The following is an 18280-nucleotide window of genomic DNA, read 5'->3' as shown; positions in this document are numbered from 1 at the left end:
TTTTCTGATCATTTGTAAATCTGTTCAGCAGCTTTTCTCTTCTTATTTAAAAGATATTATTTACAGCCAGTCGTTAGTATTTTGGGCACAGCGAATCATCAGACCCTGTCTCCTGCTCAGTGGGAATTCTGCAAAACTCAAAAGGCTCTTCACTAAAATGTGAATGTTCTGAATTTCAAAGTGAATTTCAAATTGTAGGCCAAGCTACCTGAAATAAAACCGCAGATGACACAGGCAGGGTTGGTTATGGCAAACATTTTAATTCACTCTGAATTCTTGATAACTCATATCTTTACAATGAAACACCTACATCTAAACGTACTATAGTGTGCTTTGATTAAAATAACATTAAACCCAAGGTGTATAGCATCAAGTCTACTCCAAACCGTCCCTGTGTCCTCAGCCAAACTCCCCCCAAAAATAAAGAGCCACTATGAAATGCCATGTGCCTTGACGGTTCGAAGGCCCACTTTCCCTACCGTGGCTTGTATGGATAGACTGGACAGAAGGATTAGATCTTGTAGCCAATGGCTTTGGCCACTACACTGGCTGCAACTTACCTCTTAGTATTATTGCATTTAAACCCCATTTAAAATAGATGTTCAGGAAACACTGCTGCTTTAAAAGGGTTACTGTGACCGTGGCAAGACAAAGTACACAATTTAAAGACATTTAAAAAGTATTTCAGGGGGGCGGGGCCTGATCTCGGAGCGAAGCAGTCGCACGTTACCGCTGCTCCTGCTCTGGGTGGCGGTTTCCTTACTTATTCTCGACTAAAACAAGCACTTACTGACCTGAAACCGGCACCGGACACCAGGGGACATTGCAAGCTACCCGTTAATGCCAAACAAAATGCTTTTCGGATCAGCCTCAAACGCGCGACATCTGCGGCCTGCAAGCCTGGCTAGAGTGGGAGAGACGGCCGCTCTCCCGCCGCGGCAACCAACAGGGACGCCCGAGAAATGTACCCGTTTCCCCCCCCACAGACCGGCGGGGGTTATCCCGGTCCACAATGTGACAAGCAAAACTCACCTAACGACAACAGACCCCACGAGGCTCAAGATGGCCGCTGAAAATCTCACTCTGAGTGGTGAGGGGTCGGCTACCCGTGACTGGGAAACCAAATTCCTAAAGGCATTTGATGAGATCTGTCAGCGGTTCTGGAGGAGAGTGGAGGCAAGGAGTCGACGTCTGACTACACCCGCTCCCAAGACGCAACCTCTGAACAGTAAGCTGGCTCGGCGACCCACTATCTGGCATAGATCTAAGAAGCTAAGTGCACCAACTCACAGACCCAACAGGAGGAGGTCCCACCGCCGCCCGAGATCCCGAAAATCACGTCTCACAGCGACACGACGGCGGGGAGACCGTCCAGGGGAGACAAAGGCCCCCGCTGCGACCCAGGCGGGAGACGGTGAGAGGGGCTGGAGCATTCAATGGCCTAACGGAAAAACCCCTTCCTACAGCCCCAACAACTTGCAGCACTCACCAGATTCGCGGGACTGTGCCCATCCCATGGAGGGCATCGGCTGAGCTGAGCCTGAGGGACACCCAGATCATACCCTGCACTCAGTGGGGAAAAGGGACATAGCATACAGGATCCACATTTCAGGGACGCTATCCTGCCTTCTATGCTTCAGTGATAGCTACTGTTATGCTTGCTTAACTAAAGCATATGGCTGCCCACGGTTTCATAAGGCCTAGACAGACCTGACATACAAGCACCCTACTCCCCATAAATTCTGGAATGTGTAGCCTGGGTGTCATGCCAGACTACTAGTGTATTAAGTAGTTTATTGCATTTTCGATCCACAACCTAGCCCACAATTTTTAATCTGACAAGCACTTTCCTAGAACCTTTTGGTCGCTGTTTATGTTGTTTTTGAGTTAACCTGAATCTAGCATGTCACACTAAACAGGCTTGCTGCAAACCTAATGTATAAAAATGCTACCTAGTAGTTATCTTACCTTATAATCACACATGACTGTGCAAAATGTCAGCCATCACCGGCTACTCGATATACCTTGCTCTTAGTGTGTCCCACTTTATTATTTACCAGGCTGTCTCCCTCCTGATGCCCACAGCAATGTTTAGCAAGCCTACTGTCTACAAATGCATAGTATCAGCTACTATATTGTACTTATCATTTAACGGAGCTCCACGTTAACATTTTATGTTGCTCACCCTTATTTTATGCCTAGCGGAACTCTCCAGTTGCAACTAAATGGTTCAAACCTGTTATATATATATATAAAAAATGTGCATGATCCTCAAAAGTCACTTTACGTTTTAAACATATTGTACTGAAGCTTGTTCATGATGCTGTGACTTATGGAAAGCTTGTTTGTAATTCTCATATATGCACGACCAAAATAAAGAATTAAAAAAAAAAAAAAAAAAAAAGTATTTCAATTTTGTTGTACATGGATATCCATGAGTGTGCGCATAATGCTCTTTTGTATTCTTTAGTGTTTGCTAGTGTAGGACACACTTACATTATTCAGTTTAGTCAACCCCAATCTCACTGCGGACTTAAACAACTGAATGGTTCTTTCTGTTCGTACGATCAATATTGAAGTAACAAAAATCTCGACCTACTGTTCATATCTATAATAAACTCCCAATAAATAGGATCCGGTATGTACAAATGCATCTTTGGTAACTATGCCTGTTAACAAAATCCTGTAGCAATCAGAAAACTTAGTGTGCCAACTTCCGCAATGCACATACTGGCCATATGACAGAATAGAAAGGCTAAATATTGAATTTACTCGAATTTAAATGGAGAGATCGTAATGTATGTATCATTCATTAGTCGGTATATTTTGAAATAAAGTGCGTCAACAGCCTTTTCTGGCACCTCTAAAAATGCTATCTTTTTTGATTTGACAAAATTTTAAATAAAATCCCTCTTATAAGAGTGAAGAGGCTGTAATTTAACTTAAAGCTTAATGAAGAGGCTAAGTAGCTGTTAAGTGCAGTGCAAGAGGACAATAGTAAGCATGTGTGGTCAAGACAACTAATCACATTTCCCATGCTCTTTTTGAACTGCAATGAACCATTAAAGTCCTGCGCTTCAAATTATTCATGTACGGCTGCTGTCAACCTGTTAACCCTTAGGCACCAGAGGGCTGTGCGAAAGCATGCATTGCACAGACCTCTGGCTCAAGAAAGGCCAAAAAATAGGTCATTTCTGTTTGACGTCAACTGAATGGGAGTCAGAGTTCAAGGGGAAGGGGGCTTTGCATGCAAAACACAATGCAGTAAAGGGAGTATTCTGGTCACCTTATCACCTTTCAGTCCGGATTCTCCTGGGTTCCCTGGAAGACCCTGGAAAAACAGAAAAGAAGGGTATTACATTTATGACTCCATCAACAATTATGGAGAAAAAGTGAAACAATGTCACCTTGAATTGGGCATGTATTCAGAGCCTTGCTTGGGTAAAAGTAGGATGTGCAATTTGAGCTATTGTTGGTAGGCTGTAGCTTTTTTTAAACAACCCTTTGCTTATCAACAAAGCCAATACTGGGCCGTACGAGATGAAGCTGTGATTTGAGGTACCCTGTGATCAGCAGCTCAGCCTTCCTGTCACCCGACTATTACCAGGTGACGAGGGAGGGGAGCAGGAGATCTGTGCCTCTCATTTTGGCATGCCAGCACAGGCAGAAGCACTGTCTGGGGTAGCATGAGCATAGATTAATGTCCATGTGCTCAACAAAATATATATATTTTTTTATTTACTCTTTATTGCAAAGTTTAAACAAAACTTAACGAAAAATATTCCTAAAAAGAAAGCGGATACATGGTACGATGGGGGCATCAGAAGCTTCCCTGAGCATGCTGGACTACAAATCCAGAAGTTCTCAGTCACCACAGGCTTGAAAACACGCTGTTTGAACTCCAAATAGAATTGTCACCATGTTTTCGTAGACAACAGTAAGTTCCACATTAAAAAAAAGTGGAACACAGTTAGTGCTGCTGCCAATATGTGGACCTCTTTCACAGCAATGGTATCTCAATTAATCAGAGATAATATCCCACAAGAATTGTCCTGATTAAATATGTAGACAGTTTTTAATTAAGCACAGGGTTAGGTAAATCATAAACTTTAAAATGGGTGCATATGGGCACTCAAAGAAAGGTCATGAGCCTGTTCTAGATTAACGATCACATTTCATTTTGACCCAGAAGTGTGGATCTCCCCCAGACAACAGAACGGAAAATCGATATTACGTGCAATTCAATGAAATGCAAAAATGTGGGGTTTTTTTTCAACTTTGGCACTGCAAGGTCTCACATTAGACTGCCAAGGATTCGTTTTATAGTGCTTGTTCTTATGATGAACATTATTAATGAATTTTTATATTTATTGATGGTTAACCTTTGATGTTTGATGACTTGATGTCCTTTAGACATGCAACACACTATTTAATTAAGGAGAATAGGTTTGGCATCATTTTTTTCAGGGAAACGTATGTTCCCATTACACTACATCCCTGCCAGTAGAGTTTAATATCTTATGGAGTAAAGCATCTAAAGATTTGCGTCACTGCTCTGGCTCTTAGCAAGGAGATTGCAAGGGATACAGGTTGCCAAGCTGCAAGTCATATGGAGTATGTAAACTTTTACAATTTTACCATAGAGTAGGACAGCCTTTATTGCTAAGATTCTGTGGACTGTAATTCACAAGATGCTTAGCCACACCACTGCTGCCCATTGCGCCAGCTTGTATTTGGTTTATAATAATAACCGTAAATGCTGGAAGACAAATGGGAATACAGCAGGGCAAATCCTCTGTCGTTGCTAAGAGTGATGGCAGTTGCAGTACACAGCTGCTAAGTGAAGGCTTTGGTTGGATTCCAACACATTCAGGGGAGAGATTCCTAGCAAGTTTCTATCACCTCATTCCTATGTCTTGCACAAGAAGTCTTATGAAATCTAAACTATAAAGAAATATATTTGCAATCCCTTTAACAAACCTACATGCGTATACACAGCCTGTATTTAAACATTCTAACGTAATCAAAGATCAGAATGTAAGACTGGAACAAAAAAAATCGAATTGAATAAACCTGGTTATTGATTTTAGAGACTCACCTTCAAACCCTTGGGCCCTATGAAGCCGATGGTTCCGATTGCTCCCATGTCACCCTGTCAAAAGTAACAGCAAACACATTTTTAAGACAATGGAAAATGTTAACATATTGTTCTAATAGGCTACACAAAGCAGGGGATCAAAATCTCTCCTAAGCCAGTACCTCCTATTGTTACCTATGTGCATAACTTAGGAAGAAAGCACGGGTTTATTTGGTGTTCTAAAGGTGGATGTATTTAAGCACGGTAAGTCGGGTCTTAAAATACACCCTTTCATTTTAGGGAAGTGATGGGACAGGCTTTGAAGGTTATTAAAAGTCATGAACACATATTTTTAGGGATTTGGTCATCTTAACAAATGCATCCATTAAAAAGGACCCATAACCTAGAACAGTGGTGGATTCTGGAAACAGACTAAAAATTTTAATTTGGGAATTAGAATAATGAAATTCCTTTGGCTGCCTATTTGAATATTTGTAGGTGAATCTGTCCGACCTCATTTCTCTCACTTCGGCTAATGATCATTAAAAATGTGGATCATAGAAGATTAGGCTCATTGCAAATCCAAATAGGACTTTTATTAATCTAGTGTGGGGGATGTTTATCCTTTGGTACAAGATGACTAAGTGCCTTGGGAAATGTCGTCTTTGTACAGCCAAAGCTTAGCATAAGTCCTTCCAACTGTTGGATACAAAACTTCTTGCAGTTAAATGGTTAAATTTCAATCCCCCCCTGTTTGGATTTTCTATGGGCCATTGGTAACGGAGGAGGATGTCTCAAGCTATTATCCCTTTATCTGCAGCGGACATCTTCCAACGAGAAGAGAGGTTTCAGGAAGGATGAGAGCCAGGAACAGAAGGAGAAGAGAGAAAGGGCCAAATGAGATCAAGATGCGAGGCGGCCTGTTAGAAACCTCAGGTTTAGAACGACAGCCTGTATCAGAGTGAGGTGGCAGCGGGCAAAGATCAAAAATATCTGAACTATGCCCCATTGTTTCATCAATGTGCCTGGAATCAAGATAAAAATCAGCAGAACTGGAATCGTTCTGAAAAATATCTTCTAACAGTTTAGTGTGTTGTAAGGACAAGCATAGCCATAGTTGGAAATAGTCTACAATTCTGAAATGTTGGCCTTAATTGTACAAAGAGCTTTCAACTCAACCGGAACACCGTTTAGAGAATAAATCCCTAATCATGCTCCCCCTAGTGCATAGGATACAGAAAGCCACATCTGCACATACAAAGTATATGTTTTCTCAAAATAAGATATTTATGGATTGTGTCTTGTAGGGCATATCGGAGTGCGACAATGGGTTCTCTAAATTAGTACTGGGCATCATGTAATCCTCTATTAACTGCTAAACTGCCACTACCAAGGAATGTAGCCGGCCACCAGGATAATCAAGAATAACTGAAAGGTAGCATGCTACCTAATCCTGATCTAAAAGCTTTGGCTAAACATCTGCAACAGATACTGTATTATTTAAAACGACAGTCCGGATCCCTAAAGCACTTTAGCTTGCTGAAATGCTTTATTTGTGAAAATTGTACCCTCTTTTTTTTTTTTTAAATATTACAAAAAGTGCTTCAATAGAAATTGACACTATTATAAATTAACCTTGTTTCATCCCCTGGTTGTCAATAAGACATCCGGTCCTTTACTTCCTGGTTTGTTTTTTAGCTCAGTGGAGCTAAATTCAAGAGACAGGTAATTGCCCTGAGCAGCTGCTTTGCATTGGGAAGTCTGTGATTGGACAGTCACATAAAGTCTGGGCGGGGTTAGAAGAGGAGGGCTTGCAAAGGCAGCAGACAAGAGATCAGCAGGTTTTGCAAGCTGTTTTTAGATTTACCCCCAATTAAATATTTTTTTGTATTTGGGCAGTGGAGTTTCCCTTTAAGGTCTGCATCTACAACACTTGGTGGGGGGGGGGGGGGGGGGGGTTGGGGCATCACAAAACCACTGATTTAAGGTATTTGAGAAATCATGACTTCTCACAGATTACCTGATAAACACCACTAGGTGCTTTACCATTTTTGGTAAATTATGGATATTCCACATAGTTTTGCTGAATAAAGTTTTAAAACCAGTAATACTCAATGTACACTAGCACAGTCAATGGTTTTGTTAAGGTAGGCTGTGTTTTGTTCAGTATCAGGAACCAAGTGGTACCCTATCTGTACCTACAACACACAAGCCTTCCAGACACCATGGGAGTTTTTTTACATCTGTAAAAAGAGTCAGAGCTTTGGATTAAAAACTTATTTTGACAATATTGGCATCCTTGGCTATCTGAGAGGCTTCACTGTACACACAAGATAATTAAGGATTTGGGTGTGTAACGTCATGATTCGCCAGTTCACAGACCAGTTGAGCACCTGAGCTCTATATAAACCCACTGCCAATTCGGTCATCATGGGTATCTCATCATTACCTGCACTGTTGAGCACTTGGTGAAATCAACATGGCTCCCATAAAGCGTTACACAACTAATTAAACGGTTGTGTACTCTCAAGAAAGCGCCAGGTTAGGGAACAACTCATAAAATGGAGAATTTTAACTTAGACTTTAAAGCTTCCCATTTTCTCTCATGCTGAAGGTACTGAGTAAGAGGTGGCTAAATGATAGAGAAGAGCTGTTTTAGAACTAAAATTTCCATGATATGAGTTGGCGTTCCATTACAGCTGTGGATATGCTTTTAGGCCATCCCTACCAACATATCTAAGTTAAAGTGTTAATCCATTTACCAGGACTACTTCAATGCTTAGAAGTGGTCATAGTGCTTGGGGTCTGCATGTGCAGCATATTAGGTTTCCAGTTTTATTAAAACAATGTTTTTGGCTTGAGTAACCCTTTAAAAATAAAAAAAACATGAAAGCACGAGAAATATCAAAAAGGACTTCCTATGGAAATGGTATTCATGCCATAGCCCCCAAGCAGAAGTGGTGGCTGAGTCTATTAAAGTCAAAGCATGAAAAGAATGCTTTCAAACGAAACAGTGCTAAGTTAAAATGAGCCAAGAATCCTGAGACTACACAATAATGACAACAAATTGATTCCCCCCTTAATTAACAAAGCAGGTTATTTTTCTCAATGCTTATAAAGGCTTAACACTTTAAATTCCAATGGCATAGCAGTGCTGCTCCCTGATTATGTGGTATTTGTGCCCAGCTAAAAATGTGTAGCAGTTTTGATTTTACTTCATTTGTTTCTGTTAAAGTTTAAGGAATGAATGCCTCTCAGTAGTAACAGCAACAATCACGAACATCCCAAAAAGGTATTTAAATTATTTAGCTGGGATCGCAGTATAATATGTTACAGACACCACAACAGCAGAAACCATAAATAATGCGCAATATCCTGGAGGATTCTGGATCCATTCCAGTGTGTGCTACATGTCCCCCTCACCCCCCCCAGTGTACCCTGCTCCCTTCTTTTACCTTGTCTACCATATCCCCCTTCCGTCCTCATTCTATTGCCATTATATATATGTAGACTGTTCTGCATTATTTTACCAAGTATTTTAGAATTAATTTAGCATGTATCAATGTTCTGCTAATAAAATACTATTGGTACTGTGAATGGAAAGCTATGGAAGGCAGTAGTGGATAAAAAAAAACGTCCCACACCATGGTGTGTGGAGCCAAAGGAATTGAAAAGCAGCCTGGGTTATAACAAGCCAGCTCTTTGTACTGCTTGGTATAAAGGCCTCTTTAGGGCACTGTTTATCCAGGACAGACCCCAGCTATTTACAACCGCACGAGGCTCAGGTTACACCAATGGCTGTCTTTTTAATAGGATTTTTCGGAACAAGCCACCTGCGGACAGCTAGAGGCGCATGAGACAAATCAAGAAGATCAGCCGCTGGGATGCTAGGAAGGAAAAGGGACTCTGGAGAAGCTATCGTTAACCTCTGAGCTGCCATGAACCGCAAACAAACTTTATACCAAAAAGGATAAAGCATAGACGTACGGCTTTGGACAAGATATAAGAAGAAAAGTAAGGTTCGCTCAATTCATTTTTAGATGCAAGGACCGAAGAAAGCACAGATGTTAATGGTCCGCACAAAGACCATTGATTTGTGTTTTTATGCAGGGTGGGGGACACCCGGTATATTTACGTTTCATCAGCATCCTGACCGCACGCTCCATCTATTTCACATTAACTACAAAGTATGATTGATGCCCGGCCAAACTGTGTGGCTCTCATCGCTTGACGTCTGCTAGAGATTAAACTAACTAATATGTAACACTTTTTATAGGTCCCCTTGAGAAGGGAAAACAAATTGAGGAATACCCTGTGTGGGGTTCTGTTTTTGATTCCTAGCAATTAGTGGATTTTATTAGCAATATCCTAATCCGTAATCAATATGCACAGCATTGCAGTCGTTAATAAATGACTATTTCTTCTGTACTTTATTTCTGTTTTTGCACATACACAACACAAATGGGACATCCAGTTCAATTGGAAATATAGCAAAAGAGGAGAATTTTGCTAATGTGGCTATTTTGTCCTAAATGTTATGTATTTAAAAAGTGTCTTCCTCAAGCCCTGTTCTTTCTTGCTTCCAATATTTAGTGTGGGTGGGTTAAATGTGCTTTTAATCATTTTAATTTTTCAACAAAACCTCTTACACATAAGAAATCTGTTTTGTTCAAAGCATGCATGTTTGGCTAAGAAGTGGCCATCTGTCATTTTTTTTTTTCATTAATATAAAAGTTATTACTTTGCAGATTCCTACATTTCCCATTAGGGTTCCCACCAGCCTGGACAAATTGCTGGTGAGCCAGGAAGAGAACTACCACTGAAGCTGGTTTGATTTTTTAAAAAGGACACCCTATGTTATTATTATTTTATCATTTATATAGCACCAGCAAATTCAGTAGCGCTGTACAATGGGTGGATTAACGGATGCGTAATTGTAACTAGACAAATGGACGCATAGGAACAGAGGGGTTGAGGGCCCTGCTCAATGAGCTTACAATTTAAATTGGCACCCACTTTATCCAACAGGGGACCATTTGGGCCATATGCTTGCTTTCTACTGAATCAAGAACAATACAGTACATACGTACGCAATATTAGCATACTTTAGATAGTAAGCTCATATGAGCAAGGCCCTCTTCACCCACTGTTCCTGTATCACATGTTCTATCAGAATTCAATGTTTGTTTATCTATTGTACAGCGCTGTAGAATATGTTGGCGTTATATAAATACATTTCATTGTAATAAAAGAGAGTTGCAAGAGCATGCATGGAAGATTAGCTACTCAAGATTCCTTCAACTGAGCAAAGTCCATCCAGGACTTCAGTGGTAAAAAGTTAAATAAATAGTCGTGGGTCCCCTTTAATTGTTGGGTACTCCTCTGGTGGCTCACAGACAAGTGTCACGCTGTTTAAATTCGGTAGCAGGTCCAGATCAGATCAAGCGTCAGCTCAGTGGCAAAATGCTAACTAAAACTGCACGCAAATACTATACAAAGGGTTAAAATAATAAGAAAGACAAAGTATTCTGCCAATGACTGTTCTGGTGTGGGTTTTAGCAAGATTTATAACCCAAGTGTCTACCCTTAACAAACAACCTTCCAAAGACTCAAAGTGCTTTCTTGAAAGCTTATCAAGGAATGAAAGGAGTTTCTAAGTGTAAGAAGTTTCCATGTGGTTAAGTCTGGAGACTTAATAAATTCTAACCAGAAACCAAGGAACGACTCCTGACTATACACATTTTAGCTGGGATCTGCCATGGAGTGATCAGGTTTTTGCTGTCTGGACAGCCATGGATCTATGGTGGAAACATGCGTGGGTGTATTTTTAATAATTTAATAATTGCCTGAGGAAAAAAAATAGCTATATAGTCAGCAGCGTCTTAGACCTCACAAGTATACAAGAGGAGATAGAAAATGCATTGCACGTACAAATTTAAAAACACAGAATATTTAAATTAGATAAAGAAAGAATAGGGTCTGAGGGACCTGTGATCAAGTAAAATGGCCACTTATCATTAAGAAAGGTTAAAGGATCTTAACATGTATAGCTTGGAGGAAAGACGAGACAGGGGGGATATGATAGAAACATTTAAATACATAAAGGGAATCAACACAGTAAAGGAAGAGACTATATTTAAAAGAAGAAAAACTACCACAACCAGAGGACATAGTCTAAAATTAGAAGGACAAAGGTTTAAAAATAATATCAGGAAGTATTACTTTACTGAGAGGGTAGTGGATGCATGGAATAGCCTTCCAGCTGAAGTGGTAGAGGTTAACACAGTAAAGGAGTTTAAGCATGCGTGGGATAGGCATAAGGCTATCCTAACTATAAGATAAGGCCAGGGACTAATGAAAGTATTTAGAAAACTGGGCAGACTAGATGGGCCGAATGGTTCTTATCTGCCGTCACATTCTATGTTTCTATGTTTCTAAGACACACCAGCAGACTGTTTGCTGTGGTAAAATAATAATTCAGCCGTTTTAGACATTTCTACTAAATTACACATGTGATTCTGTCTCTACTGTTTATCACATATTTCCCAGCATGCACTTGGATGTCTCTCCCTGATTTGCTGCTTTCTCTACCCAAAGCGTCTAATCTTTGTCTATTTGGGGGTGTTTTGCTGGCTGGGTGGTGGCACCCAATTTGATGGTACAAAACCTAAGCCTGCCAAATTTTAGGATCACAAAACACTTCTAAACGTTTTTACATGAATCCTGCAATCACCAGAGATAGGGTTTAGAAAAATATCAATAAATATTAGTTTTTCCTTAATTTACTTTACAAAGTTTCTCCTCAAAGTGCCGTCATCCAGAATACCAAACAAACATCCATTCCCTCATACTGGGACACAAGATTTATGAACTTAAAAGGCTCCATTGCCAGAGTAATGTCAATAGGCAAATGATCACATTTGGATTCAAGGGCATTTTTGCTCTTCTAGCAAGTGATAACACTGTCAGTTTTAGAGACAGCAAAGCCCCGTTGAAACTATAAAGACGAAGACTGCCTAGAGAGAATACATTGTGACAGCAGTTGAGAAGCAATTTGCCCGTTAACCTGCCAGTCACGAAATCTCAAACAGATTTTGCCCATTTCTTCTTTAACGGCAGCCTTATGCACATTCCCATTATTCCAAAAAGTATTTACTGACTATGCTAGCAAATCCATATCACAAGACTGAGTTACGCAATATATTATTCGTACTGCCATTTATTTACATAATATCAGCAGTTTGCAGAGCACTTTATACGGTTTTAGCTGCCAGCTGTTCACAGACTACAACACCCATAAACCTTTGCAAGCAAAAAAACAAACAAAACACAAACTAAAAACATAGCTTATAACTGGCAAAAGTGTTTTCCCCTTGTTTGTTCCCCATCAGTAACTGTTACTAAGGGTTTCAAAATGCAATGTCAAAGATGGCTATCCGATCGTCAGTTGGCAACTACAGCAAAATTTACTATAGCTAGGTTAGACGGAATAAACATTATTCTGTGAATATGGTTTTCATTTGATTAAGAGAAAGAAAATATTAGTGACAATATATCACTGACAATATAGCCTAGAGATTTTATGCTGCTAAACATCCCATACAGTAAGCAAGGTAGGAAAAACTAGGCCAAGCACAAATGTCAAACAGTCACACTGAACATTTCCCTACAGATTCCTTGAATTTTAGGCTAATTTACATTTGCGCTGACACCAAATGTGTGTCCTCAGATCAAAGCTCCACTCGCGTGCCGGATCACTGTCACAGCTCTATTTAACCCCTTAAGGACACATGACATGTCTGACACGTCATGATTCCCTTTTATTCCAGAAGTTTGGTCCTTAAGGGGTTAAAGCAGTCCCTGCCGTCGTGATTGCCATTGTAAGTCGGTATTAAAAACACCTTCTCAGTCAAACCTGTGGCACAGTGCGCATGCACAGTTTGTCCTCAATGCTGCTCTACAAGAAACATTTGATCGGACGATGCCAAACATTAACAAGGAAGCTAGTACAGGTCAAATGAGGAAGAAAGTTGTCATTACCTAAAAAATATGCATTTGCAAACACAGGCTTTTCCTTTCATGAGATCATCATCTACATTTGAGCAAACCCTGCCAGCAGTTGGCCATATTCCTTGTCCATATTCACTAAACAGGGAATTGTGGATAAAATAATTATACGTTTTAGGCTAAATTATGCAAGCTGTCAATTTTCAGTGCAGTAATTTTTTTCCAGATCAGCTTTTTTGATCAAAAATTAAAAATTCCCAGTTGATTCTCCACCATTCTCAGTTTAATGAATAGGTCCCCTGTATATTTGTGTGCTCAAGGTTCTCTCCATCTATGCACTGCTAACAATAATTACACCTTAAATGTCATATTTTCCTAAAGTTAGTGGCTAGGGCAGGATTCCTTTAGCTATTCCGCTTAGCGGTGCCCAGTATGTAAATATGACCTGTCAATTGCAGATATTCCTTATGTGAACTTGAATATACTACCAGCCCTTTATAAGATGAAAGAAAGCCAAGTATCACATTTACAAAACGTTGGTATGAAACACAAGAGATACAAGCTTAATCTAGCTTGTATCTATTCTATACAAGCTAGAATACTACACTGCATGTGTTTCATCAAATGTGTACTTCACGTGATTATAGCCTCTTCTGGGGAAAACTAAACTGATCCAAACAAATTCATACATACAAACAAGGGAGTATGATACCATGTTCTTCCAAATGGTCATGTCAAAATATATCCAAGGGCTTAATTGCACACACAGTCCTGCCTATTAAAGGCCGATACCAGGCTGCCCCAATTAAAATTGCTTTAATAGTGTTTTACAGTGGAAACAAAATTGCAATAAAACGCCTTCATGGATGTGAGTAAAGATTTACTTGCTTTGGGTGAGTAAAAATCAAAATAAAATAGAGGACAAATATAAATGGCATTAGAATAGTCGATCCTGTGTTCTGTCTCTCACTGCGGCCATATAGTTGTGCCAACCGGGAAGACATGAGGTTATTATTATGAAAGTAAAGATGTACTTACAATGAATCCTGGGACTCCAGCTGGACCAGGAGGACCGAGCTCGCCCTACAAATAAAACGAAAATTGGCACAGTCACAAAAAATGTCCATACAGGTAGGCACCAGAGAGTCGCATTTAGCATGATCGTCCACTGACCAAGATGGGCATGGTGCCCGAGAACACAGGGAAGAGATAAAAAGGCTGGCTAGCCTAAACAGAGCATCACTAATTTATATAAACTGGCACCTTCAGTCTGTATTAAAATAAGAATGACATCCAACTAAAACAGAACATTAACTGGTACCAGAGGCCTGAAACTGTCAACATTTTTGTTAGTTTAAAGTAGTTCCTCAATTTATTCCTTAGAAGAGAAGGGCAATTTTTTTTTTTTTTACATATTTTTACAAATGCATAAGTTGTGAAAAATAACTCTTGACTCATAATATTGCTGAAACAATAAACCAGGGGGGACTAAAGAGCTCTATAGTGTTAAGAATACAGACGTATTCCTAACACTATAGATTCTCTTTAATTAAGTTATTTTAGTGTATATATTATGCCCCTGTGTCGTCACTGCTCAATTATATTTTTTATTTTATTTATTTATTTATAAAATATTTTACCAGGAAAGATACATTGAGATTTCTCTCGTTTTCAAGTATGTCCTGGGACTTTTGACTTTTATGAAATATTATAAGTACCAAAACATTTGTTTTAGCTTAATGAAGCAATTATAGTGTATATATCATGTCCCTGCAGTTTTACTGCACGTTTCTCTGCCAATTAGGAACTAATATGTTTCTGTTTATGCAGCCTTAGCAACACCTCCCCTGGCTCGCAACATGAAAAAAGTTTAATTTTTAATCAGCACACTGTGGTCACTTTAGAAGTTTTTATCTCCTGCTCAGTTAGTTGAGTTAATTGTATTTTAATTGCATTTTAATTAAACACAGGATTCTCCTGCAGGATCTAGCAGGCAGGTAACAGAGCAATTCTAAAATAAACTATGCAATAAAGGGAAGTTTAAAATGAGATCTCACTTTACAGGGAAATGTATAGGTCACATGCAGAAGAGGTGTGGTGAGGGCTGCATAAACGAGTCAAAGTGATTTAATTCTTAAAGCCGAGAATTGAGAACTTAGACTGCAGAGGCATATACACCAAAACCACTCCATTAACCCCTTCAGGACGGAGTCAATAGTACACGTTCTGATCAAAACAAAACGTAAACAAAAACTGGAATTTGCGCTATATGTCTGTTCACCCGTAGTTCCCCTCTTTCATATTAAATGCACCCACACTTATTATATATCATTTTGTTCAGGAGAAACAGGGCTTTCATTTCATATAAAATATTTGTATTTGAAACAATTTATTATGAATAAAATTAAAAAAAACTGTGAGAAATTTGAATTTTTTTTTTAAATTTGTAGTTCCGCCTCACATTTTAGCTGTAAATGTCATAATACTGTTAGGTTTTACGGCAACAAAATGCACATATTTGTAATCAGCGATGTCTCACGAGTACAACAGTACCCCCCATTAACAGGTTTTATGGTGTTTTGGAAAGTTACAGGGTCAAATATAGAACGTTCCATTTTCAAATTGAAATTTGCCAGATTAGTAATGTTACCTTTGAGACGGTGTGGTAGCCCAGGAATGAGAATTACCCCCATAATGGCATACCATTTGAAAAAGTAGACAACCCAAGGTATTGAACGTGGGGTATGTTTAGTTTTTTTTAGTAGCCACTTAGTCACAAACACTGGCCAAAGTTAGCGTTCATATTTGTTTTTGTGTGAAAAAAGCAAAAAACTAATATTTGGCCAGTGTTTGTGACTAAGTGGCTACTAAAAATGACTGGACATACCCCATTTGCAATACCTTGGGTTGTCTACTTTTGCAAATGGTATGCCATCATGGGGGTAATTCTTATTCCTGGGCTACCATACGGTCTCAAAGGCAACATAACTAATCTGGCAAATTTCAATGTCAAAAAAATGAAATGCAAGCCTTATATGTGACTCTCTAACTTTCCAAAACACCATAAAACCTGTACATGTGGGGTACTGTTATTCTCGGGAGATTTCACTAAACACAAATATTAGTGTTTTAAAACAGTAAAACATATTACAACAATAATATAGTCCATAAAAGTGCCGTTTGTTTGTAAAAAATGCAAAAAACGTCACTTTTACTTAAAATATCATCGTTGTAATACAATTTACCAGTTTTAAACACTAATATTTGAGTTCAGCGAAGTCTCCCGAGTAAAACAGTACCCCCTATGTACAGGTTTTATGGTGTCTTGGAGAGTTACAGGGTCTAATATAGTGCATGCGAATTAAATTCTCTGCACTTTCTCCCTGTGTTGTCAGGCATGTCAATCAAATTTTAATTAATCAAATGACATAATTATGTTAAAAAATTACTTAAATATACACGTAGAATTTTAATATATATGCATTTATAGGTATATAAATTCTACGTGTATACTAATGTAATCTTTTATGTAATTATATGTATTTATCTCTCTATATATATTTGCGGTTATTTGTATTTTATATATAGATAGATATATATAGAATGTCATTCTAAGTGTATTCTGTTTCCAATATATATATATTAATAACAAAATACAGTTAGAATGAAATTACATATGAATATATAATTTATTTTATATTTTGTTTCAATATTTTATTTATTTATTTAATTATTTTATTTATTTATTATTGTAATTATGCGTATATATATATAATATATATATGTAGATCTATTATATATATAATATATATACATATTATATATATGTAACGTCATTCTAAGTGTATTTTAATATTAATATATATACTAATATTAATATTAAAATACATTACGTATGACGTTACATATATATAATATGTATATATATTATATATATAATATATATACATATTATATATATATAAAAAGGCATTTAATTTATTTTATAACATTTTAATATTTATTTTTTTACACTACCTACCAGCAGGGGGACTGTCTAATATTTTAAACAGTCCCCCTGCTGGCAGATCCATAGCCAGCTATAGGGGGCCATGTGATCGCTCTTTGAGAGCGATCACATGGCCCCCGGGGGCCTCATTTGCCGGAGGGGGGCTGCCTGGGCTCTCAGACAGCCCCCCAGAAGAGGATCGCGGCGGAGGTGAGTACACCTCTGCTCCTGGGGCTGCAAGCCGTTACGGCGTTCTATGCCGCCGCAACGGCTTTAAAGCCCTTTAAAGCCGCGACGGCATAGAACGCCGTAACGGCGTTAAGGGGTTAAGCTAAAGTTGTTTTTGGTGCTTATATTGTTCCTTTAAATCACTTTGTTTATGTAACACTAGCCACAGATACTAACATAGCTTCCCTGAACACTTCCTGAAAAAGTCTAAAAAATGTTTTGCTCCCCTTATTACACTGTGTTTCATTTAGAATTTATCATCTCACACTCTGTTAATTGCCTGCTAAAGGCTGCAACAACCTGCTGCGTGTGATTAAAGTTCAATTAAACAGATAAGAACTTCGAACTAAAACACACCGTGCTGTAAAAATTACACTTTTTTTTCATGGAGGTCGTGTAAGTCAAAGTCAGGGGAGCTTTCTAGGTCTGCATAAACAGAAATATTGGTGATTTAAAGCAGTTCTGTCGACCCCCCGCCCCCAACCCCAACTGAATATTTTATAAAGATAAAATATTCATGAAATTGCTCATAAATACTCTGTTGGAATTTCACTGGGAAAGGGACTACTTTGTTTTCATGTATTTTTTATACGCTTGACAAAAAGGTGGAGCTACCACTGTCAAGCTAAGTACAGCCCTCAGATTGACACTGGAGATGGCTGAGGGGTGAATGGACTGTGGAGGCTCCTGTGACATCACTGGACCCACCACAGAGATCAGTGTTGTTCTCCAACGATTGCACGCTCCGAACACTGCACCTGCTGCTAAAGGAAACTGAAAAAAACCCACCCAAGCTGTCTATTGAATTTGTTAGTTACTAAACGGTCACAAATATGACACACTGAATTAGCTTCGTGTGTCTGGAGTGTTAAAGGGACGCTATAGGCCCCCAGACCACTTCAGTTTATTGAAGTGGTCTGGGTGCAGTCTCTCTTTTGCACTTAGTGCTGCAATGTAAACATTGCAGTTCCATAGAAACT

At 38.9% G+C, this 18280-nt stretch overlaps 1 protein-coding gene across 2 annotated transcripts in view; it reads right to left on the bottom strand.

Annotated features, from left to right (window-relative positions):
* COL27A1 (collagen type XXVII alpha 1 chain) overlaps positions 1–18280 on the bottom strand; it is a 290091-nt gene that overhangs the window by 167049 nt on the left and 104762 nt on the right. For both annotated transcript variants that reach the window (XM_063432553.1, XM_063432552.1), the window contains exons 14-16: positions 14123–14167; positions 5099–5152; positions 3287–3331 (exon numbers count right to left, since the gene is read on the bottom strand). In XM_063432553.1, coding sequence (XP_063288623.1) covers positions 3287–3331; positions 5099–5152; positions 14123–14167 — 144 coding nt within the window. The remainder of the gene's footprint in view (positions 1–3286; positions 3332–5098; positions 5153–14122; positions 14168–18280) is intronic.

This window comes from Pelobates fuscus, chromosome 9 (assembly GCF_036172605.1).
Source record: "Pelobates fuscus isolate aPelFus1 chromosome 9, aPelFus1.pri, whole genome shotgun sequence".
NCBI classification, from domain to species: Eukaryota; Metazoa; Chordata; class Amphibia; order Anura; family Pelobatidae; genus Pelobates; species Pelobates fuscus.
The sequence above is the reverse complement of the archived record's forward strand: the minus strand, read 5'-3'. Positions and strand labels throughout refer to the sequence as shown.